The sequence below is a fragment of the Dendronephthya gigantea genome, unplaced genomic scaffold, assembly GCF_004324835.1.
Source record: "Dendronephthya gigantea isolate DGI-Jeju-01 unplaced genomic scaffold, DenGig_1.0 000014F, whole genome shotgun sequence".
In the NCBI taxonomy this organism is placed as follows: Eukaryota; Metazoa; Cnidaria; class Anthozoa; order Malacalcyonacea; family Nephtheidae; genus Dendronephthya; species Dendronephthya gigantea.
The window spans coordinates 862774-886829 of NW_021163024.1; the positions used below are offsets into that span (position 1 = coordinate 862774).

General features: G+C 33.3%; 1 protein-coding gene across 1 annotated transcript in view; it reads right to left on the reverse strand.

Annotated features, from left to right (window-relative positions):
- The window catches only part of LOC114519717 (fibrillin-2-like), an 85748-nt gene that overhangs the window by 51120 nt on the left and 10572 nt on the right, over nt 1-24056 (reverse strand). The window contains exons 5-32 of the mRNA XM_028539886.1: nt 10777-10899; nt 10514-10636; nt 10090-10212; nt 9823-9945; nt 9547-9669; nt 9108-9230; nt 8841-8963; nt 8566-8688; nt 8128-8250; nt 7861-7983; nt 7586-7708; nt 7146-7268; nt 6879-7001; nt 6604-6726; nt 6164-6286; nt 5897-6019; nt 5622-5744; nt 5182-5304; nt 2958-3080; nt 2683-2805; nt 2245-2367; nt 1810-1932; nt 1545-1667; nt 1265-1392; nt 1202-1214; nt 835-957; nt 568-690; nt 293-415 (exon numbers count right to left, since the gene is read on the reverse strand). Of these exons, the coding sequence (XP_028395687.1) occupies nt 293-415; nt 568-690; nt 835-957; nt 1202-1214; nt 1265-1392; nt 1545-1667; nt 1810-1932; nt 2245-2367; nt 2683-2805; nt 2958-3080; nt 5182-5304; nt 5622-5744; nt 5897-6019; nt 6164-6286; nt 6604-6726; nt 6879-7001; nt 7146-7268; nt 7586-7708; nt 7861-7983; nt 8128-8250; nt 8566-8688; nt 8841-8963; nt 9108-9230; nt 9547-9669; nt 9823-9945; nt 10090-10212; nt 10514-10636; nt 10777-10899 (3339 nt within the window). The remainder of the gene's footprint in view (nt 1-292; nt 416-567; nt 691-834; nt 958-1201; nt 1215-1264; nt 1393-1544; nt 1668-1809; nt 1933-2244; nt 2368-2682; nt 2806-2957; nt 3081-5181; nt 5305-5621; nt 5745-5896; nt 6020-6163; nt 6287-6603; nt 6727-6878; nt 7002-7145; nt 7269-7585; nt 7709-7860; nt 7984-8127; nt 8251-8565; nt 8689-8840; nt 8964-9107; nt 9231-9546; nt 9670-9822; nt 9946-10089; nt 10213-10513; nt 10637-10776; nt 10900-24056) is intronic.

The following is a 24056-nucleotide window of genomic DNA, read 5'->3' on the forward strand; positions in this document are numbered from 1 at the left end:
TAGGATTTTTTTATAATTATAGTGTTCATATATTCCCAATAATTCTGATATTTTGCAAGTGTCTTCGAAAAAAACTCAATTTTTCAATCATGAATTAAAATGAAGGTTGTAAAAGAGTGCATAACATTCGTAGAGATATGTGGAAGAGAAATTTCATAGAAAATATTCTGCCTATATAAGAGCGAAATATTCTAATTAAAAATTTTCATTTCCTATGATCGACTTAATTTTGTGTTCTGATCATTAGAAATATAGATTCGATTGAAGTCATTTATGAAATATTTACGGAAACCTCGGCAGTTTTTTCCGTTTCCTGAGTAGCCTTTTTTACATGTACAATTGAAAGATCCATCAGTATTGTTACAGTAGGCGTTGTTATGACAATCATGAGAGGCCGCGCCACACTCATCGATATCTGAATGGATTGAAAATTTAGGATTTTATTAGAAAAACTTGTTTTTACCTCTAAAATTGAAATTTTCTTAAAAATATCGATTTTTTCTTGTGATGGAACCTTCTGTTTCTCTTACTATTAGAATAGAGAAATTTAATATTTAAACGACCAACCTCTACAGTCAGTTCCATTTCCTGAGTAGCCATTTTTACATGTACAATTGAAAGATCCATTAGTATTGTTACAGTACGCATTGTCATGGCAATTATGAGAACTCACACCACATTCATCGATATCTGAATGAAATATTAACAAAAGTTACAGCGTAGTTATATGCATATATCTCTTTGCAAAATGAACAGGATAATTAAAATTTCTTCAAAGTTTTGAACTGTGCAAAGTTAGAATTACATCGTCTCTAATAATTACATACGGCTAACCTTCACAGTCAGTTCCATTTCCCAAGTAGCCGCTTTTGCATGAACAATTGAAAGAACCATCGGTATTATTGCAGTAGGCATTATGATGGCAATTATCAGATTTTTCAATGCATTCGTCGATATCTGAAAAAACATTTAATTAAGGATTAGGATTTTTTTATAATTATAGTGTTCATATATTCCCAAAAATTTTGATATTTTGCAAGTGTCATAAAAAAACTCAATTTTTCAATCATAAATTAAAATGATGGTGTAAAACAGTGCATAACATTCGTAGAGATATGTGGAAGAGAAATTTCATACAAAATATTCTGCCTATATAAGAGCGAAATATTCTAATTAAAAATTTTCATTTCCTATGATCGACTTAATTTTGTGTTCTGATCATTAGAAATATAGATTCGATTGAAGTCATTTATGAAATATTTACGGAAACCTCGGCAGTCTGTTCCGTTTCCTGAGTAGCCTTTTTACATGTACAATTGAAAGATCCATCAGTATTGTTACAGTAGGCGTTGTTATGACAATCATCAGAAGCCGCGACACACTCATCGATATCTGAATGGATTGAAAATTTAGGAATTTATTAGAAAAACTTGTTTTTACCTCTAAAATTGAAATTTTCTTAAAAATATCGATTTTTTCTTGTGATGGAACCTTCTGTTTCTCTTACTATTAGAATAGAGAAATTTAATATTTAAACGACCAACCTCTACAGTCAGTTCCATTTCCTGAGTAGCCATTTTTACATGTACAATTGAAAGATCCATTAGTATTGTTACAGTACGCATTGTCATGGCAATTATGAGAACTCACACCACATTCATCGATATCTGAATGAAATTAACAAAAGTTACAGCGTAGTTATATGCATATATCTCTTTGCAAAATGAACAGGATAATTAAAATTTCTTCAAAGTTTTGAACTGTGCAAAGTTAGAATTACATCGTCTCTAATAATTACATACGGCTAACCTTCGCAGTCAGTTCCATTTCCCAAGTAGCCGCTTTTGCATGAACAATTGAAAGAACCATCGGTATTATTGCAGTAGGCATTATGATGGCAATTATGAGATTTTTCAATGCATTCGTCGATATCTGAAAAAACATTTAATTAAGGATTAGGATTTTTTTATAATATAGTGTTCATATATTCCCAATAATTTTGATATTTTGCAAGTGTCATAAAAAAACTCAATTTTTCAATCATAAATTAAAATGATGGTGTAAAACAGTGCATAACATTCGTAGAGATATGTGGAAGAGAAATTTCATACAAAATATTCTGCCTATATAAGAGCGAAATATTCTAATTAAAAATTTTCATTTCCTATGATCGACTTAATTTTGTGTTCTGATGATTAGAAATATAGATTCGATTGAAGTCATTTATGAAATATTTACGGAAACCTCGGCAGTTTTTTCCGTTTCCTGAGTAGCCTTTTTTACATGTACAATTGAAAGATCCATCGGTATTATTGCAGTAGGCATTATGATGGCAATTATGAGATTTTTCAATGCATTCGTCGATATCTGAAACAACATTTAATTAAGGATTAGGATTTTTTTATAATTATAGTGTTCATATATTCCCAATAATTTTGATATTTTGCAAGTGTCATCGAAAAAAACTCAATTTTTCAATCATGCATTAAAATGATGGCGTAAAACAGTGCATAACATTCGTAGAGATATGTGGAAGAGAAATTTCATACAAAATATTCTGCCTATATAAGAGCGAAATATTCTAATTAAAAATTTTTATTTCCTATGATCGACTTAATTTTGTGTTCTGATCATTAGAAATATAGATTCGATTGAAGTCATTTATGAAATATTTACGGAAACCTCGGCAGTCTGTTCCGTTTCCTGAGTAGCCTTTTTTACATGTACAATTGAAAGATCCATCAGTATTGTTACAGTAGGCGTTGTTATGACAATCATCAGAAGCCGCGACACACTCATCGATATCTCAATGGATTGAAAATTTAGGAATTTATTAGAAAAACTTGTTTTTACCTCTAAAATTGAAATTTTCTTAAAAATATCGATTTTTTCTTGTGATGGAACCTTCTGTTTCTCTTACTATTAGAATAGAGAAATTTAATATTTAAACGACCAACCTCTACAGTCAGTTCCATTTCCTGAGTAGCCATTTTTACATGTACAAGTGAAAGATCCATCAGTATTGTTGCAGTATGCATTGTCATGGCAATTATGAGAACTCACACCACATTCATCGATATCTGAATGAAATATTAACAAAAGTTAGAGCGTAGTTATATATTCATATCTCTTTGAAAAATGAACAGGATAATTAAAATTTCTTCAAAGTTTTGAAATGTGCAAAGTTAGAATTACATCGTCTCTAATATTTACATACGGCTAACCTTCACAGTCAGTTCCATTTCCCAAGTAGCCGCTTTTGCATGAACAATTGAAAGAACCATCGGTATTATTGCAGTAGGCATTATGATGGCAATTATGAGATTTTTCAATGCATTCGTCGATATCTGAAAAAATATTTAATTAAGGATTAGGATTTTTTATAATTATAGTGTATATTCCCAATAATTCTGATATTTTCCAAGTGTCATCGAAAAAAATTCAGTTTTTCAATCATGCATTAAAATGAAGGTTGTAAAACAGTGCATAACATTCGTAGAGATATGTGCAAGAGAAATTTCATACAAAATATTCTGCCTATATAAGAGCGAAATATCCTAATTAAAAATTTTCATTTTCTTTGATCGAATTAATTTTTTGTCCTGATCATTAGAAATATAGATTCGAATGAAATAATTTATGAAATATTTACGGCAAACCTCGGCAGTCTGTTCCGTTTCCTGAGTAGCCTTTTTTACATGTACAATTGAAAGATCCATCAGTTTGTTACAGTAGGCGTTGTAATGACAATTATGAGAAGCCGTGCCACATTCATCGATATCTGAATGGATTAAAAATTAGGGAATTTATTAGAAAAACTTGTTATTACCTCTAGAATTGAAATTTTCTTAAAAATACCGATTTTTTCTTGTGATGGAACCTTCTGTTTCTCTTACTAATAGAATAGAGAAATTTAATATTTCAACTACCAACCTCTACAGTCTGTTCCATTTCCAAGGTAGCCATTTTTACATGTACAATTGAAAGATCCATTAGTATTGTTACAGTATGCATTGTCATGGCAATTATGAGAACTCACACCACATTCATCGATATCTGAATGAAATATTAACAAAAGTTAGAGCGTAGTTATATATTCATATCTCTTTGAAAAATGAACAGGATAATTAAAATTTCTTCAAAGTTTTGAAATGTGCAAAGTTAGAATTACATCGTCTCTAATATTTACATACGGCTAACCTTCACAGTCAGTTCCATTTCCCAAGTAGCCGCTTTTGCATGAACAATTGAAAGAACCATCGGTATTATTGCAGTAGGCATTATGATGGCAATTATGAGATTTTTCAATGCATTCGTCGATATCTGAAAAAATATTTAATTAAGGATTAGGATTTTTTTATAATTATAGTGTTCATATATTCCCAATAATTCTGATATTTTCCAAGTGTCATCGAAAAAAATTCAGTTTTTCAATCATGCATTAAAATGAAGGTTGTAAAACAGTGCATAACATTCGTAGAGATATGTGCAAGAGAAATTTCATACAAAATATTCTGCCTATATAAGAGCGAAATATCCTAATTAAAAATTTTCATTTCCTTTGATCGAATTAATTTTTTGTCCTGATCATTAGAAATATAGATTCGAATGAAATAATTTATGAAATATTTACGGCAAACCTCGGCAGTCTGTTCCGTTTCCTGAGTAGCCTTTTTTACATGTACAATTGAAAGATCCATCAGTATTGTTACAGTAGGCGTTGTAATGACAATTATGAGAAGCCGTGCCACATTCATCGATATCTGAATGGATTAAAAATTAGGGAATTTATTAGAAAACTTGTTATTACCTCTAGAATTGAAATTTTCTTAAAAATACCGATTTTTTCTTGTGATGGAACCTTCTGTTTCTCTTACTAATAGAATAGAGAAATTTAATATTTCAACTACCAACCTCTACAGTCTGTTCCATTTCCAAGGTAGCCATTTTTACATGTACAATTGAAAGATCCATTAGTATTGTTACAGTATGCATTGTCATGGCAATTATGAGAACTCACACCACATTCATCGATATCTGAATGAAATATTAACAAAAGTTAGAGCGTAGTTATATATTCATATCTCTTTGAAAAATGAACAGGATAATTAAAATTTCTTCAAAGTTTTGAAATGTGCAAAGTTAGAATTACATCGTCTCTAATATTTACATACGGCTAACCTTCACAGTCAGTTCCATTTCCCAAGTAGCCGCTTTTGCATGAACAATTGAAAGAACCATCGGTATTATTGCAGTAGGCATTATGATGGCAATTATGAGATTTTTCAATGCATTCGTCGATATCTGAAAAAATATTTAATTAAGGATTAGGATTTTTTTATAATTATAGTGTTCATATATTCCCAATAATTCTGATATTTTCCAAGTGTCATCGAAAAAAATTCAGTTTTTCAATCATGCATTAAAATGAAGGTTGTAAAACAGTGCATAACATTCGTAGAGATATGTGCAAGAGAAATTTCATACAAAATATTCTGCCTATATAAGAGCGAAATATCCTAATTAAAAATTTTCATTTCCTTTGATCGAATTAATTTTTTGTCCTGATCATTAGAAATATAGATTCGAATGAAATAATTTATGAAATATTTACGGCAAACCTCGGCAGTCTGTTCCGTTTCCTGAGTAGCCTTTTTTACATGTACAATTGAAAGATCCATCAGTATTGTTACAGTAGGCGTTGTAATGACAATTATGAGAAGCCGTGCCACATTCATCGATATCTGAATGGATTAAAAATTAGGGAATTTATTAGAAAAACTTGTTATTACCTCTAGAATTGAAATTTTCTTAAAAATACCGATTTTTTCTTGTGATGGAACCTTCTGTTTCTCTTACTAATAGAATAGAGAAATTTAATATTTCAACTACCAACCTCTACAGTCTGTTCCATTTCCAAGGTAGCCATTTTTACATGTACAATTGAAAGATCCATTAGTATTGTTACAGTATGCATTGTCATGGCAATTATGAGAACTCACACCACATTCAACGATATCTGAATGAAATATTAACAAAAGTTAGAGCGTAGTTATATATTCATATCTCTTTGAAAAATGAACAGGATAATTAAAATTTCTTCAAAGTTTTGAAATGTGCAAAGTTAGAATTACATCGTCTCTAATATTTACATACGGCTAACCTTCACAGTCAGTTCCATTTCCCAAGTAGCCGCTTTTGCATGAACAATTGAAAGAACCATCGGTATTATTGCAGTAGGCATTATGATGGCAATTATGAGATTTTTCAATGCATTCGTCGATATCTGAAAAATATTTAATTAAGGATTAGGATTTTTTTATAATTATAGTGTTCATATATTCCCAATAATTCTGATATTTTCCAAGTGTCATCGAAAAAAATTCAGTTTTTCAATCATGCATTAAAATGAAGGTTGTAAAACAGTGCATAAACATTCGTAGAGATAGGTGAAAGAGAAATTTCATACAAAATATTCTGCCTATATAAGAGCGCAATATCCTAATTAAAAATTTTCATTTCCTTTGATCGACTTAATTTTTTGTCCTGATCATTAGAAATATAGATTCGATTGAAGTAATTTATGAAATATTTACGGCAAACCTCGGCAGTCTGTTCCGTTTCCTGAGTAGCCTTTTTTACATGTACAATTGAAAGATCCATCAGTATTGTTACAGTAGGCGTTGTAATGACAATTATGAGAAGCCGTGCCACATTCATCGATATCTGAATGGATTAAAAATTAGGAAATTTATTAGAAAAACTTGTTATTACCTCTAGAATTGAAATTTTCCTAAAAATACCGATTTTTTCTTGCGATGGAACCTTCTGTTTCTCTTATTAATAGAATAGAGAAATTTAATATTTCAACTACCAACCTCTACAGTCTGTTCCATTTCCTGAGTAGCCATTTTTACATGTACAATTGAAAGATCCATTAGTATTGTTACAGTATGCATTGTCATGGCAATTATGAGAACTCACACCACATTCATCGATATCTGAATGAAATATTAACAAAAGTTAGAGCGTAGTTATATATTCATATCTCTTTGAAAAATGAACAGGATAATTAAAATTTCTTCAAAGTTTTGAAATGTGCAAAGTTAGAATTACATCGTCTCTAATATTTACATACGGCTAACCTTCACAGTCAGTTCCATTTCCCAAGTAGCCGCTTTTGCATGAACAATTGAAAGAACCATCGGTATTATTGCAGTAGGCATTATGATGGCAATTATGAGATTTTTCAATGCATTCATCGATATCTGAAAAAATATTTAATTAAGGATTAGGATTTTTTTATAATTATAGTGTTCATATATTCCCAATAATTCTGATATTTTCCAAGTGTCATCGAAAAAAATTCAGTTTTTCAATCATGCATTAAAATGAAGGTTGTAAAACAGTGCATAACATTCGTAGAGATATGTGCAAGAGAAATTTCATACAAAATATTCTGCCTATATAAGAGCGAAATATCCTAATTAAAAATTTTCATTTCCTTTGATCGAATTAATTTTTTGTCCTGATCATTAGAAATATAGATTCGAATGAAATAATTTATGAAATATTTACGGCAAACCTCGGCAGTCTGTTCCGTTTCCTGAGTAGCCTTTTTTACATGTACAATTGAAAGATCCATCAGTATTGTTACAGTAGGCGTTGTAATGACAATTATGAGAAGCCGTGCCACATTCATCGATATCTGAATGGATTAAAAATTAGGGAATTTATTAGAAAAACTTGTTATTACCTCTAGAATTGAAATTTTCTTAAAAATACCGATTTTTTCTTGTGATGGAACCTTCTGTTTCTCTTACTAATAGAATAGAGAAATTTAATATTTCAACTACCAACCTCTACAGTCTGTTCCATTTCCAAGGTAGCCATTTTTACATGTACAATTGAAAGATCCATTAGTATTGTTACAGTATGCATTGTCATGGCAATTATGAGAACTCACACCACATTCATCGATATCTGAATGAAATATTAACAAAAGTTAGAGCGTAGTTATATATTCATATCTCTTTGAAAAATGAACAGGATAATTAAAATTTCTTCAAAGTTTTGAAATGTGCAAAGTTAGAATTACATCGTCTCTAATATTTACATACGGCTAACCTTCACAGTCAGTTCCATTTCCCAAGTAGCCGCTTTTGCATGAACAATTGAAAGAACCATCGGTATTATTGCAGTAGGCATTATGATGGCAATTATGAGATTTTTCAATGCATTCGTCGATATCTGAAAAAATATTTAATTAAGGATTAGGATTTTTTTATAATTATAGTGTTCATATATTCCCAATAATTCTGATATTTTCCAAGTGTCATCGAAAAAATTCAGTTTTTCAATCATGCATTAAAATGAAGGTTGTAAAACAGTGCATAAACATTCGTAGAGATAGGTGAAAGAGAAATTTCATACAAAATATTCTGCCTATATAAGAGCGCAATATCCTAATTAAAATTTTCATTTCCTTTGATCGACTTAATTTTTGTCCTGATCATTAGAAATATAGATTCGATTGAAGTAATTTATGAAATATTTACGGCAAACCTCGGCAGTCTGTTCCGTTTCCTGAGTAGCCTTTTTTACATGTACAATTGAAAGATCCATCAGTATTGTTACAGTAGGCGTTGTAATGACAATTATGAGAAGCCGTGCCACATTCATCGATATCTGAATGGATTAAAAATTAGGAAATTTATTAGAAAAACTTGTTATTACCTCTAGAATTGAAATTTTCCTAAAAATACCGATTTTTTCTTGCGATGGAACCTTCTGTTTCTCTTATTAATAGAATAGAGAAATTTAATATTTCAACTACCAACCTCTACAGTCTGTTCCATTTCCTGAGTAGCCATTTTTACATGTACAATTGAAAGATCCATTAGTATTGTTACAGTATGCATTGTCATGGCAATTATGAGAACTCACACCACATTCATCGATATCTGAATGAAATATTAACAAAAGTTAGAGCGTAGTAATATACATATATCTCTTTGAAAAATGAACAGGATAATTAAAATTTCTTCAAAGTTTTGAAATGTGCAAAGTTAGAATTACATCGTCTCTAATATTTACATACGGCTAACCTTCACAGACAGTTCCATTTCCCAAGTAGCCGCTTTTGCATGAACAATTGAAAGAACCATCGGTATTAGTGCAGTAGGCGTTAGGATGGCATTTATGAGATTTTTCAATGCATTCGTCGATATCTGAAAAAATATTTAATTAAGGATTAGGATTTTTTTATAATTATAGTGTTCATATATTCCCAATAATTCTGATATTTTGCTAGTGCCATTGAAGAGAACTCAGTTTTTTCAAGCAGTTATTACAATTGAAATGGTGAAACAATGCATAACATTCGTAGAGATATGTGCATGAGAAAGTTTATGCAAAATATTATGCCAATAAGAGCGAAATGTTCTAATTCAAAATTTTCATTTTCTATGAACGACTTAATTTGAGCCCAGATAATTAGAAATATAGATTCAATTGAAGTAATTTATGACATATTTGACGGCAAACCTCGACATTCTGTTCCGTTTTCTGAGTAGCCTTTTTTGCATGTACAATTGAAAGATCCATCAGTATTGTTACAGTAGGCGTTGTAATGACAATTATGAGAAGCCGTGCCACATTCATCGATATCTGAATGGATTAAAAATTTAAGGAATGTATAGGAAAAACTTGTTATTACCTCTACAACTTAAATTTTCTTAAAAATATCGATTTTTTCTTGGGATGGAACCTTCTGTTTCTCTTACTAACAGAATAGAGAAATTTAATATTTAAACGACCAACCTCCACAGTCAATTCCATTTCCGGAGTAGCCATTTTTACATGTACAAGTGAAAGATCCATTAATATTGTTACAGTATGCATTGTCATGGCAATTATGAGAACTCACACCACATTCATCGATATCTGAACGAAATAATAACAAAAGTTAGCGCGTAGTTATATATTTATATCTCTTTGAAAAATGAGCAGGATAATTAAAATTTCTTCAAAGTTTTGAAGTGTTCGAATTTAGAATTATATCGTCTCTAGTATTTACGTACGGCTAACCTTCACAGTCAGTTCCATCTCCGAAGTAGCCGCTCTTGCATGAACAATTGAAAGAACCATCAGTATTATTGCAGTAGGCGTTGTGATGGCAATTATGAGATTTTGCAAAGCATTCGTCGATATCTAAAAAAATATTAAACGATAGGGTTAGGATTTTTTATGATTATGGTGTTAATTTTTTCCTCTTAATTCTGATATTTTGCCGAAAGAAACTCCGTTTTCGTTAGCAAGCATTACAATGGAGGTTGTGAACGCATGCATAACATTCGTAGAGATATGTGCATTAGAAAGTTTATACTAAAAATTCTGCCTATAGAGCGAAATATTCTAATTAAATATTTTCATTTTGTTACATCGACTTTCGAGCAAAAAAATTAGAAATATAGATTCAATTGCAGTAATTCATGAAATTTTTTCGGCAAACCTCTGCAGTCAGTTCCGTTTCCTGAGTAGCCTTTTTTACATGTACAATTGAAAAATCCATTAGTATTGTTACAGTATGCATTGTCATGGCAATTATGAGAAGTCGCGTCACATTCATCGATATCTGAATGAAATATTAACGAAAGTTAGAGCGTAGTAATTTATATCTGTTTTAAAAATCAACAAAGTGATTAAAATTTCTTCAAAGTTTTGAAGTGTTCGAAGTTAGAATTATATCGTCTCTAATATTTACGTACGGCTAACCTTCACAGTCAGTTCCATTTCCGAAGTAGCCGCTCATGCATGAACAATTGAAAGAACCATCAGTATTACTGCAGTAGGCGTTCTGATGGCAATTATGAGATTTTGCAATGCATTCGTCAAAATCTGAAAAATATTCAATTAAGGATTAGGATTTTTTTGTATTTATAGTGTTTATATATTCCTAATAATTCTGATATTTTGTAAGTGGCATAGAAAAAAACTCAGTTTTTTCAAGCAGTCATTACAATGGAGGTTTTAAAACAGTGCATATACATTCGTAGAGAAAGATCCATCAGTATTGTTACAGTAAGCGTTTACATGGCAATTTTGAGAACTGGCAGCACAGTAATCGATATCTGAATAAATTGATAACAAACGCTAGAGCGTTGTAATTTATATATGTTTGAAAAAGGAACCAGGAGATTAAAATTTACGTACAGCCAACCTTGGAAGTCTGTCCCATTTCGGGAGTAGGCGTTATTACATGCATGTACAATTCAAAGAATCATCAGTATTGTTACAGTAGGCATTGTAACATGTGTATTGTTACCATTAGGCACTGTAATTGCAATTGTCAGAACCTGCACTACATTCTTCGATATCTCACAAGAATATTGAACGGGAGAATAAAGATTTTTTGTTTAATAAAGGTATTCAAATTTCCTTGAAAATTCTGGAATTTTGCAATATTTTCGTGAATCAAAAGTGAAAATAAAGAAATCAATGGACTTTATTATTATATCTGCATCTATACAAAAATGTCAGTAATTATACAAAAATTCATGTGAAATGTAGCATTTTAATTAGTTAATTTTTAAAAATTCTTTAAGCATTTATTAGGCACTTTAATTATATTTTTGTGCCATTTCATTTCTATTGAAATATCTATATTATTGATATGTATAACTGCTAAAAAGAAGATATATGTTAAGTTAGCATAAAAATATATTGGTTTGTGCATTTAATCAAGAGACATTAGGCATTCGGTTGTATATTCATCATTTTTTCGTAAAATATACTCGACATATACAGGGTGTCTCAAAAAAATTCGAATCGAAATTTTGCGTGTAATAATGGAAAATATATTTGACAAATTTGGTTGATTTTTACACCATTGTAAAGTTCATTTGTTTCTCTTTTAAATGACACGTTGTACGTGTCATTTAGTTGAAAAGTGAAGGAGTACTGGTTTGACAAAAAAAGTTCATAAAAATCACAAATTTCCGCTGATGGGAATTGGAAGTTTGTTTTATTGAAAGTTAGTCCTAAAGGGCTTTAAAGTCTAAATTACTTGAAAACTAAAATGCAAATTTATCGCACAAATTCTGCTTATTCAATGTTCAACGATAGCTTTGAAGAACAAAATGCCTCAATTAAGCACGGAATAACGATCATTTATTGATTAAATTTGCATTTACTTTTGTCTGGAGGTCTCACTTCGAATTCCAATCGGCGGAAAAATTTGATTTCGAGCAACAAATTTTAAAAGACGATAACTCGGCCAGTTTTGGTCGTGTCGATATAAGAACGGTATAATCGCAAACTGAATAAGCTAATCTTTCTTGCCATATAAAAATTATATCGTTTACTTTAGTATTTTATACACAGCAGCCTGTCAAAGTTGCATTCGAATTTTTTTTATACACACTGTATAGCGTCATAAAACTTTCCAAGAAAAATTTGTCAAATTTTTGGGGCCCACACCCCAGCAAATAAAACTCGGGAAAGAAAACTTGTTCGGAATACACACCAGCAAGTTGTAATATAATGATATTTATACGTAGGCAAGAGAAGAACCGGTGTGGAACACCGCGGAAAAATATCTTTGCACGCGCCGAAATATCAAAATATGATGGTAAATGTAAATATCAACTTTTGGAACAAAACATGCCCATTTTTTGATAAAATATAAGTTAAGAAAAGGCAAAAATATACAAGACGGCCAGACAGAACATAAATTAAAAGCCTTCTAGCATTTAGAGTATCGAACGAACTGGAATTCACGGTAAATTTTCCTTTTTTTACGGGGTGGCTTTAGAATATTTTTCGAAAACAAAGTTTAAACCTAAAAGTTAAGAAAACCCGCGGAAAGTTAAGCTTTCTAATGTATTTAAATTGTAAAATACATCTTAATTTTCAATCATTGAGAACACGCAAACGTCTCGTATCTGGCGACATGTTTTTTTTAATAAAACGTGTCTCAATTAAAAGTTCGGAAACTGTCTTTGCTTATTTGATAAACAAAATGTTTGAGACAAAAAAATTGTTAACAGTCACCTTTTACAGGTGTTTTTGTAGGATGCCACTTCTAGGACTCTCTGGACGTTTTTTCTCTTAGTTTCTATCATGCAATGTTTATTTATGCCCTCGAAATATGGATTTGAAGACACGAATGAAATCACTCCTTTTTGCTGCCATTTTTAGCCTTCGGAAACGTTCGGAACCGCTTTTTAATTAATTTTAATCTCATTTACAGGCAGAATTGACGCGTGCGCAGACGTTTTTCCGCGGTGTTCCGGTGTGGCGGTCTGAGATTGTTCCGTGCTGAAATTGTTCTGCACATGCGCATTAGCAGTATGCGACCGCGGTCTTGTGTGCCGAAATGTTGCCGTGCTGAGATTGCAACATTCTGCATAATTCTCCGTTCGTAAACACAGCAAGAAAGCAGCCGATCTAAATCTCAATAATTTTTTGATATTTTGAAACAACTGGTGATTTTTTACAAGTAACTATCCAGTGACCATCAACATATTGAAGGTAAGGGCTTCTAAAGTTTAAAAATTTGGTAGATATAAGCTCTTCAAGAAGCGTTGTGATATTTTTGCTTGACATACAGAGCACGTGTAAAAAACTGTGCAAGGCCATATTCATAATAATAAATCGACAGGATTTCGCTTTGGATTCACATCTTAGACTAAGTATACACACTAGAACTTGGCAAGTAAATCTGATACTGGCAGTAGTGTAGGGCATTACGAAATGTTAATGTTTCATCGATCTGATCTGGTCTAAATGTCAGATCACTCTGATGAGCACACAACTTGTTTAAGTTATACACTGTTCGTCTAGAGTAGTGTGTAAATACTACTATATAAATACTACTATATAATTACTACTATATAATTCAATTTTCAGCTATAATTATGAGAGGCAAATTAAATTCAAGACTTCATGCTAGTTACATTTGGCAATGATATATTTATTTTTATTTGAATTACTTCGTTGCTCTAGGTTGTGCGATAATCATGGCTACTGCAACTAAAGTGGTCGCAACTTCAGCCAATGAGACTGCAGCTCCAGAAGAAGTAAATGGCATTGGCAAAGATATTTTGGTAGAACATGAGTTGTCAGATTCTGCAGCAGTTGGTAATGATGATTCTGCAGCAGTTGGTAATGATGGAAATCATCCGCAAATGGCTAAGCATCATTCAACTAGAGAAGAAAGACTTGCGAAGTACAGAATACTATGCCAGAATCTCATTGTGTACCTGACAACAAATGTTTGCCCACCAAATGTAAGCAAAAAAGAAGCGAGGAACATTAAAAACCAAGCTAAGACACACCAGTGGGATTCTAAAAGTAAGTCATGGTTGTCTAATGTTCATGGCTGTCTAATTTTGTCTATTATTTTCCTATGTATTATCAATTAACTCATCGAGTGGCAATGCACCCCAGTGCGCCCTACTTATTTTGTTTCACTTGTCTAACGCCTGATGATTTTACTCGTCAGTGGGGAAGCTCTGCCACTTAATGGGTTAATATCTTGAATGTCTTGGTTGATTCTATTGTCAACTATTTCAAGTGACTATTAGGTGTAAGGTTACAATTTGCATTGGTGTTCTACAATTTAACCAATAATTTTTATTCCAATGTTCTATATCGAACAGCAATTAGCAAAATCATATTTCTTTTTCATACAGAGAAGGAGTTAGGATATGTTGGTGCAAAGAAAAATATGTGGCAAAAAGTCATCACTGAAGTTGAAGAAATATCAGAAATTCTCTACCAATACCACTCTAATCCAATGGGTGGGCACAGTGAGATAAATAATACTTTGGCAAAAATATCACAGTTTCATTTGTGGAATGGCATGACAGAGGATGTTGTTGAATATGTAAGTGTAACTATTAATAATCTTGTTTATTTACTAGACTTCAACCTTAATCTTTTAAGGCATATCCCATATTATATATAATATTGGCTTTAAGTTATTAAAAAAATAAAAAAAAAAAGTGATGTCAAAAACAGTAAAAAACATATACCATACCATAATGTTTAATAATCATAGTGCATTTCATTGTTAGTGTAAATCCTGTGATCGCTGTCAACGGTTTGAGAAGTTGAAAACCCAAGCACCTGAACTCAAGCCAATTAAAGTGAACAAGGCTTTGGAACTGGTTGGGATGGACCTAATAGGTAAGGCTTCATATAGGTTCTTAACCCATTAACTGGCAATGCGCTCTACTCTTTGTTTTGACAAACAAAAGACGATTTTACTTGTCAATGGGGAAGCTCTGATGCTTAATATGTAAAGCACAAAATTTAACAATGTCTGTCGTTAACCCACAAATGTACATGTATATTTCTATATTTCCTATATTTAAATTTATAGGACCTCTGCCCACCACTGATAATGGATATATGTTTTGACATTCACGGACTACTACAAAAAGTTTGTGGACTTCTATCCATTAAAGGAAAAAGCAGCTGCTGGAATTGCACAGAGTATAAAAACATTTGTTTGCAGGTAAAGTAAAAACTAACATGTTTAAAAACCCTAAATTTATTATTTGGACGAAGATTTTTTTCTTATGTTTCTAGATGGGGTGCTCCTTGCAGCCTTCTGTCTGACCAAGGACGGGAAATTCTGGCAAAGGTAAACACATATATTTATTTAGCTTTGATTTATAATGGCATACCATGGAGCATTAATTGATCAATAACCATCTTCACACAAGCTCAATATATTTTAACCTTTTATTAGGTGAATGCAGAGGTTTGCAAAAAGTTTGGCATCAATCGTTCTGTCACTAGTGCGTACCATCCTCAGACGAATGGTCTTGATGAACGGACCAACAAACCCTCAAAGTACGTCTTGCCAAATTAGTAAATGAGCACCAAAACAATTGGGATGACTTTTTGGAAGATGTTGCATTTTCAATACGGACACAGAAACAAGGGTCGACAAAGTTCAGTGCATTCTTCTTGATGTTTGGACGCCATCCCAAATTCAAATAGATTTGGACGCCATCCCAAATTCATTGTTACTTAAGTGATGATGGATATAAATATGTTTTGACAAACAAATACGACTATTTTATTGCTATATTTGTTTGTGATATATGTACATATATTGTATTTTAGTAATATGTCTTTAAATTGCAGATGGAAGAGGTAGTAGAAGATTGTGATTTAAGCCTCAATTTGGAGACGCCTTCTCATGAAGCCCTGGAAGAAATGATGTTTGACAGAGAAGAAATGATGAGCAGCATTGACAAACAGGTAGTGCTGTTGGTTCCATTTTATGAAACAAACATAATAAAATAACTCCCAGGTACTTCCACTGCCTGGAGAGTAATAATAGTGCAGTAGTACCATAATTACAATATTAAAAAATAATATGAAAATTAAAATTATATTAAGGGATCCAAGCTAATGTTGAGAAAAAGCCCAGGAAAAGCAGCGGAAAGATTTTGCAAAGAGAAAAGAAAAGGGGTCAAGGTTTTTCAGCACTCAGTTTGGGACCTTGTCCTCCGCAAGGTGATGAAAAATGTGGTCGTGTGTGGTGGCAAGCTAGACGCTATATGGACTGGTCCATACAGGTACAGTACTATACGATTAAGCAATAGTGAACTAGTACTTCCATACTCGCAGTAGTTTTAGTCAAAAAAGATATTTGTTTACTGTAAGAAAGTGCAAGATTTCTTATATGACAGAAATTATGCTTATAAAATGTACAACTTTTACAGGATTGTTGAAATAGACAATCACCAGCGCATCTCTCTCTGAAGTTCTGAAGGTCAAAGTGTCTTATGAACAAATAAAGCCACACATGTCAAGTGATTTTCACAAATCAACCTCTGCTGCTTCTGAAGACCAGATGCCACAAGTAGATGACCATCCAGCTCAAGAGGTTCCAGTAGAATCAGAAGGTATACTTGTTTATCCAATACCAATGATATGTATGTAGCTCAGTAGCTGTTTGGTAAAAGTAACAATTATTATTATTTAATTATAGAATCAAAGGTCAGAGCTGCTGGGCCAGGAAAAGTTCAAGTTGAAGAACAACAAGATGTAGTTGTTGTTTCCGTGAAGAAAGCACTTGGACCATTGCCTGTTAAACCTGCCCCTTTCAAAAAAGATATTGGTATAATTCTACCAACAATTAACAATGGAGAGTGGCTGACCGATGAACATATTGATTTTCCTTATATTGGAGGTCTGCAAGCAGAATGGGTATTTGCTTCAGAGGGCTGTGAGTCTATAGGTACTCCCATGAAGAGGTTTTTGTACAGATTCTCAATGTTCATAACAATCATTGGATAACTGTTAGTAATATTGGCTGCCCTAAAGATACAATCACTATTTATGACTCTTTGTATGAGGATATAAGTCCATCATGCAAAACCAAATTTTTAAAGCAAATTGCTTACATGTTGATGCTAAAGTCAAAGCATGTGACTCTGCAGTGGGCAGACAAGCAGAAGCAAAGAGGATCCAGCGACTGTGGACTATTTGCAATTGCAGTTGCTATTAGTTTGTGCTATGGCATTTCACCACAAGATTGCACCTGGAAACAAGAGATGATGCGAGGTCACTTGTCCACATGCTACCAGCAGGACAATCTAACTCTATTTCCTGAATCAGTAACTCGAGGACAACACCAAAAACATATCCGTGTGTTCTGTCACTGCCGACAACCGTACACCAAAGGCATATTCATGGTCGAGTGTGAAAAATGCAAAGATTGGTTTCACCGAGGCTGCCAAAGAATTCCAAGGAATGTCAACAAAAAAACTCCTTTCACTTGTAAGAACTGTAAATAGTCTTTAGGAATTGTATATAAAAAATGTAAATAGGGACAATATTATTACACTGGGCCACTTATACTAAATCTTTTATAAATAGTGTGTGCAATTAAGACAGTGTTTAACCCATTAATTAAGCTCCAGAGCTTCCCCACTGACGAGTAAAATCATCAGGCGTTAGACAAGTAAAACAAAATAAGTAGGGCGCACTGGGGTGCATTAGCCACTCGATGGGTTAATTGATAATACATAGGAAAATAATAGACAAAATTAGACAGCCATGAACATTAGACAACCATGACTTACTTTTAGAATCCCACAGCGTGTCTTAGCTTGGTTTTTAATGTTCCTCGCTTCTTTTTTGCTTACATTTGGTGGGCAAACATTTTTTGTCAGGTACACAATGAGATTCTGGCATAGTATTCTGTACTTTGCAAGTCTTTGTATTCTAGTTGGATGATGCTTAACCCATTAAGCTTCAGAGCTTCCCCATTGACAAGTAAAATTGTCTGGCATTTGTCAAAAAAAGTAGGGTGCATTAGCACAACAAACTCAGCACAACAAACTCAGCACAACAAACTCAGCATGACAAACTCAGCACAACAAACTTAGCACAACAAACTCAGCACAGCACAACAAACTCAGCATGACAAACTCAGCACAACAAACTTAGCACAACAAACTCAGCACAACAGACTAAGCATGACAAACTAGCACAACAAACTTAGCACAATAAACTCAGCACAACAAACTCAGCAAGACAAACTCAGCACAACAAACTTAGCACAACAAACTCAGCACAACAAACTCAGCATGACAAACTCAGCACAACAAACTTAGCACAACAAACTTAGCACAACAAACTCAGCATGACAAACTCAATACAACAAACTTAGCACAACAAACTGAGCACAACAGACTAAGCATGACAAACTAGCACAAAGAACTTAGCACAACAAACTTAGCACAACAAACTCAGCAACAAACTATAAACCACAACAATCTCAGCACAACAGATAAAATATTGCTATCCTTTTCTCAACAATTTGTAAATAAACAGCATTGGTAAAAAGATAATACATACGTTTTAAGCATTGTAAATAATTTGTAATAATACGACGTGCATGTAGTTATTCCTGGTATTTGTGTTTACTTTTCAAAATTATGTTGAATATTTGGCGAATTTTTGTTTACAAATTTAATACCACAATCTCAGCGCGATAACAATTTTAGATCGCCTTACTGCGTGCCAGGATTACAAGCTCGATTTCGAGCATGCGCAGTTCTTTATTTACAATTTCAGCACGATGACAATCTCAGACCGCCACACCGAGAGTGCACATGATCACAAAACGGAAACGAAAACACTTCGCACAATGATCAATGCAAAACGAACAACGAACAACGCACATGCAATGAAGCATTATAGTTGTAAATTAAATAATCTCACGCGCGGAACTTTAGTGAGTTGAGTTGATGTGCGCTGATCGAGTTAATGACTTGGTCTGGGGCGCACAACAATAAAATAAACAGTGAACCAAATTAAACTTGTGGTGAAAGCCTCGAGCTGCTCCCCATACGGCCCTAACCATCCTGCTGGTATGAAAGAGAACTATATTACAACATAAAAAGGGCTCGTTTAGCAAAGTGAACTGGTCAAGATAACTTGTCAAGGAAAACATGCCCGTCTGTACGGGGCTTAAAGTCCCGTTTACACGACAAACTATTTTTTCACGCCACGTTTAAATTTTGTCGTGTAAACAGACATAAAATACGTCTGAAGCCCCGTAATTTTAACCGTGCCAAGACCGCGTTAAAAGGTGGTCTCGGCATTTAAAGCATGGCTTTAATTTTTGACATGCAGCCCAAGAAAGAAAAATGCCGTATAAACGCGCTAATATGAAATGGTCTAGCATAATGTGAATTGGTCTAGCATAATGTGAATTGGTCTAGCGTAATGTGAAATGGTCTAGCATAATGTGAAATGGTCTAGCGTAATATGAAATGGTCTAGCGTAATGTGAAATGGTCTAGCATAATGTGAAATGGTCTGGCATAATGTGAGATAGTCTAGCGTAATATAAAATGGTCTAGCGTAATTTGAAATGGTCTAGCATAATGTTAAATAGCTAGCATAATGTGAAATGTCTAGCGTAATGTTAAATGGTCTAGAGTAATGTGAAATGGTTTAGCGTAATGTGAAATAGCTAGCGTAATGTGAAATAGTCTAGCGTAATGGGAAATGGTCTAGCGTAATGTGAAATGGTCTAGCGTAATGGGAAATGGTCTAGCGTAATGTGAAATGGTCTAGCGTAATGTGAAATGGTTTAGCGTAATGTGAAATGGTTTAGCGTAATGTGAAATGGTTTAGCGTAATGGGAAATGGTCTAGCGTAATGTGAAATGGTCTAGCGTAATGGGAAATGGTCTAGCGTAATGTGAAATGGTCTAGCGTAATGTGAAATGGTTTAGCGTAATGTGAAATGGTTTAGCGTAATGTGAAATGGTTTAGCGTAATGTGAAATGGTTTAGCGTAATGTGAAATGGTTTAGCGTAATGTGAAATGGTTTAGCGTAATGTGAAATGGTCTAGCGTAATGTGAAATGGTCTAGCGTAATGTGAAATAGCTAGCGTAATGTGAAATGGTCTAGCGTAATGTGAAATGGTCTAGCGTAATGTGAAATGGTCTAGCGTAATGTGAAATGGTTTAGCGTGATATGAAATGGTTTAGCGTAATGTGAAATGGTCTAGCGTAATGTGAAATGGCTTAGCGTAATGTGAAAAGGTCTAGCGTAATGTGAAATGATCTAGCGTAATGTGAAATGGTTTAGCGTAATATGAAATGGTTTAGCGTAATATGAAATGGTCTAGCGTAATGTGAAATGATCTAGCGTATTGTGAAATGGTTTAGCGTAATATGAAATGGTTTAGCGTAATATGAAATGGTTTATTAGCGTAATGTGAAATGGTCTAGCGTAATGTGAAATGGTCTAGCGTTATAATGTGAAATAATCTAGCGTAATGTGAAATGGTCTAGCGTAATATGAAATGGTCTAGCATAATGTGAAATGGTCTAGCATAATGTGAAATGGTATAGCGTAATATGAAATGGTCTAGCATAATGTGAAATGGTCTAGCGTAATGTGAAATGGTCTAGCGTAATTTGAAATGGTCTAGCGCAATGTGAAATGGTCTAGCGTAATGTGAAATGGTCTAGCGTAATGTGAAATGGTTTAGCGTGATATGAAATGGTTTAGCGTAATGTGAAATGGTTTAGCGTGATATGAAATGGTTTAGCGTAATGTGAAATGGTCTAGCGTAATGTGAAATGGCTAGCGTAATGTGAAATGGTCTAGCGTAATGTGAAATGATCTAGCGTAATGTGAAATCGTTTAGCGTAATATGAAATGGTTTAGCGTAATATGAAATGGTCTAGCGTAATGTGAAATGGTTTAGCATAATGTGAAATGACCTAGCGTAATTTGAAATGGTCTAGCAAAATATGAAATGGTCTAGCGTAATCCACCTTTCCGACGGTCAAACACTTATCAAAAACACGTGATCAAATGACAAAAATTCGGACAAACACATGGTCGGACATACTATAGTTTATATGGAGTGTCAGGATCACATTGCGTTTTAAAGCTCTTTATATGTCTCAAGATGTAGAGGAAATACGATTTCGGCCGTTTCTTATCTTACAATAGTGCTGTCTACCTCTCACGATTCGAAAATGGTTAGCAAAATTACATTGAACGAGCTAAAAACATACCTTCGCGAGCGCGGTGTTTATAGCGTCACTTAAAACCTGCGTTGGTAAATATTGCAATACACAACAATAATAACTCCGAATAAAGTAAGCATTTTCATTCAACGTTTCGACTTTATCTATATTTAGTCATCATCAAGAATGATTAATTTACATGTGCATGCGTTGTATAATATAGTGTATACTATATGTTATATTGTTCAAGAGAAAACCGATAGTTCTTTGGATGCTTTTGTGCCATGATTAAGCTCCGGTTTTTGATGACGGATGGCGAGTGATTACATATAGTATATACAACGCATGCACATGTAAATTAATCATTCCTGATGATGACTAAATAAAGTCGAAACGTTGAATGAAAATGCTTACTTTATTTGGAGTTATTATTGTTGTGTATTGCAATATTTACCAACGCAGGTTTTAAGTGACGCTATAAACACCGCGTTCGCGAAGGTATGTTTTTATCTCGTTCAATGTCATTTTGCTAACCATTTTCGAATCGTGAGCGTTAGACAACACTATTGTAAGATAAGAAACGGCCGAAATCGTATTTCCTCTACATTTTGAGACATATAAAGAGCTTTAAAACGCAATGTGAATTATGTGATCCTGACACTCCATATAAACTATAGTATGTCCGACCATGTGTTTGTCCGAATTTTTGTCATTTGATCACGTGTTTTGATAAGTGTTTGACCGTCGGAAAGGTGGATTTGAAATGGTCTAGCGTAATGTGAATTGGTCTAGCGTAATGTGAAATAGCTAGCATAATGTGAAATGTCTAGCGTAATGTCAAATGGTCTAGCATAATGTGAAATGGCCTAGCGTAATTTGAAATGGTCTAGCATAATATGAAATGGTCTAGCGTAATTTGAAATGGTCTAGCGTAATGTGAATTGGTCTAGCGTAATGTGAAATAGCTAGCATAATGTTAAATGTCTAGCGTAATGTGAAATGGCTAGCATGTGAAATGGTCTAGCGGAAATGGTCTAGCGTAATTTGAAATGGTCTACCGTAATGTGAAATAAGTTCCGCGACATAACCAAAGAGCAGCGTGGCAGCGTCTTCAAAGCATCAAATGTGGTATAACAACTGCCAAAATAGAAAAAAAAAATTCTTCACGATTCGACCTGAGGGCCTTCGTCAGGAGAGTTCTTCTGACGAAGGTCCTCAGATCGAAACGTCGAGAAGTATTTTGTCTATTTAAGCAGTTTTTATACCATTCGTAATGTGAAATGGCTAGCATGATGTGAAATGGTCTAGCGTAATTTTATATGGCTACAGTCATGTGAAATGGCCAATTGTATTGTGAAATGGGCTAGCATGCGAAATGGTCTAGCGTAATGTGAAATGGTCTAGCGTAATTTGAAATGGTCTACCGTAATGTGAAATAAGTTCCGCGATATAACCAAAGAGCAGCGTGGCAGCGTCTTCAAACAACTTAGCATCAAATGTGGTATATATGCCTGCCCATTTGTAGCAATATTCAATAACATCATATTTATTTTATTTAATGAATATTTTTTCTTAAAAATCTAAATTCATTCAATTCAATACGCGAATATTCATTCAATTCAATACGCGAATATTCATTCAATTCAATTCGCAAATATTCATTCAATTCAATACGCAAATATTCATTCAATTCAATACGCAAATATTCATTCAATTCAATACGCGAATATTCATTCAATTTAATACGCGAATATTCATTCAATTCAATACGCGAATATTCATTCAATTCAATACGCAAATATTCATTCAATTCAATACGCAAATATTCATTCAATTCAATACGCGAATATTCATTCAATTTAATACGCGAATATTCATTCAATTCAATACGCGAATATTCATTCAATTCAATACGCAAATATTCATTCAATTCAATACGCGAATATTCATTCAATTTAATACGCGAATATTCATTCAATTCAATACGCGTAAGATAGTACTTACATAAGAAAGTTTGACGTAACTGCAGTTACCGGGCTGCCTGTGATTCAATCAATCAATAAAGGCGATATAAAGTTTATTAAAATATTCTGAGACGAAGTGGACGTCAATGGTGGACGAACGGATAACGATTTCCCGCCATTGTTTCTCGCAAATTCACCACAATTCTGCCACAGAATTCCACACAATACCTACGGATAACTTACTCTATTGTTTTTTTTGTTAGTGCGATTCGTTAGATTCGGCACTCAACAAGTACCGTAAATAGAGCAATCGCCCCCCTGCCAATATTGAAAATAGGCCGATTTTAGACATCGGCAGGGGGGCGATTAACCCTATTCACGGTGCTCACTGAGGCAAAATTACAATAATCGATCATGCATGACGAATTACATAATGACGAATCACTTACGAAAAAAACAATAGAGTTATGCTTCTGATTGGTACTATTCTGTGATTTTGCTTCAAAGTTCGAAAGTAGTTTTAGAAATATGGATAGTGAGAAATTATCTCGTCTTGCCGGATTTTT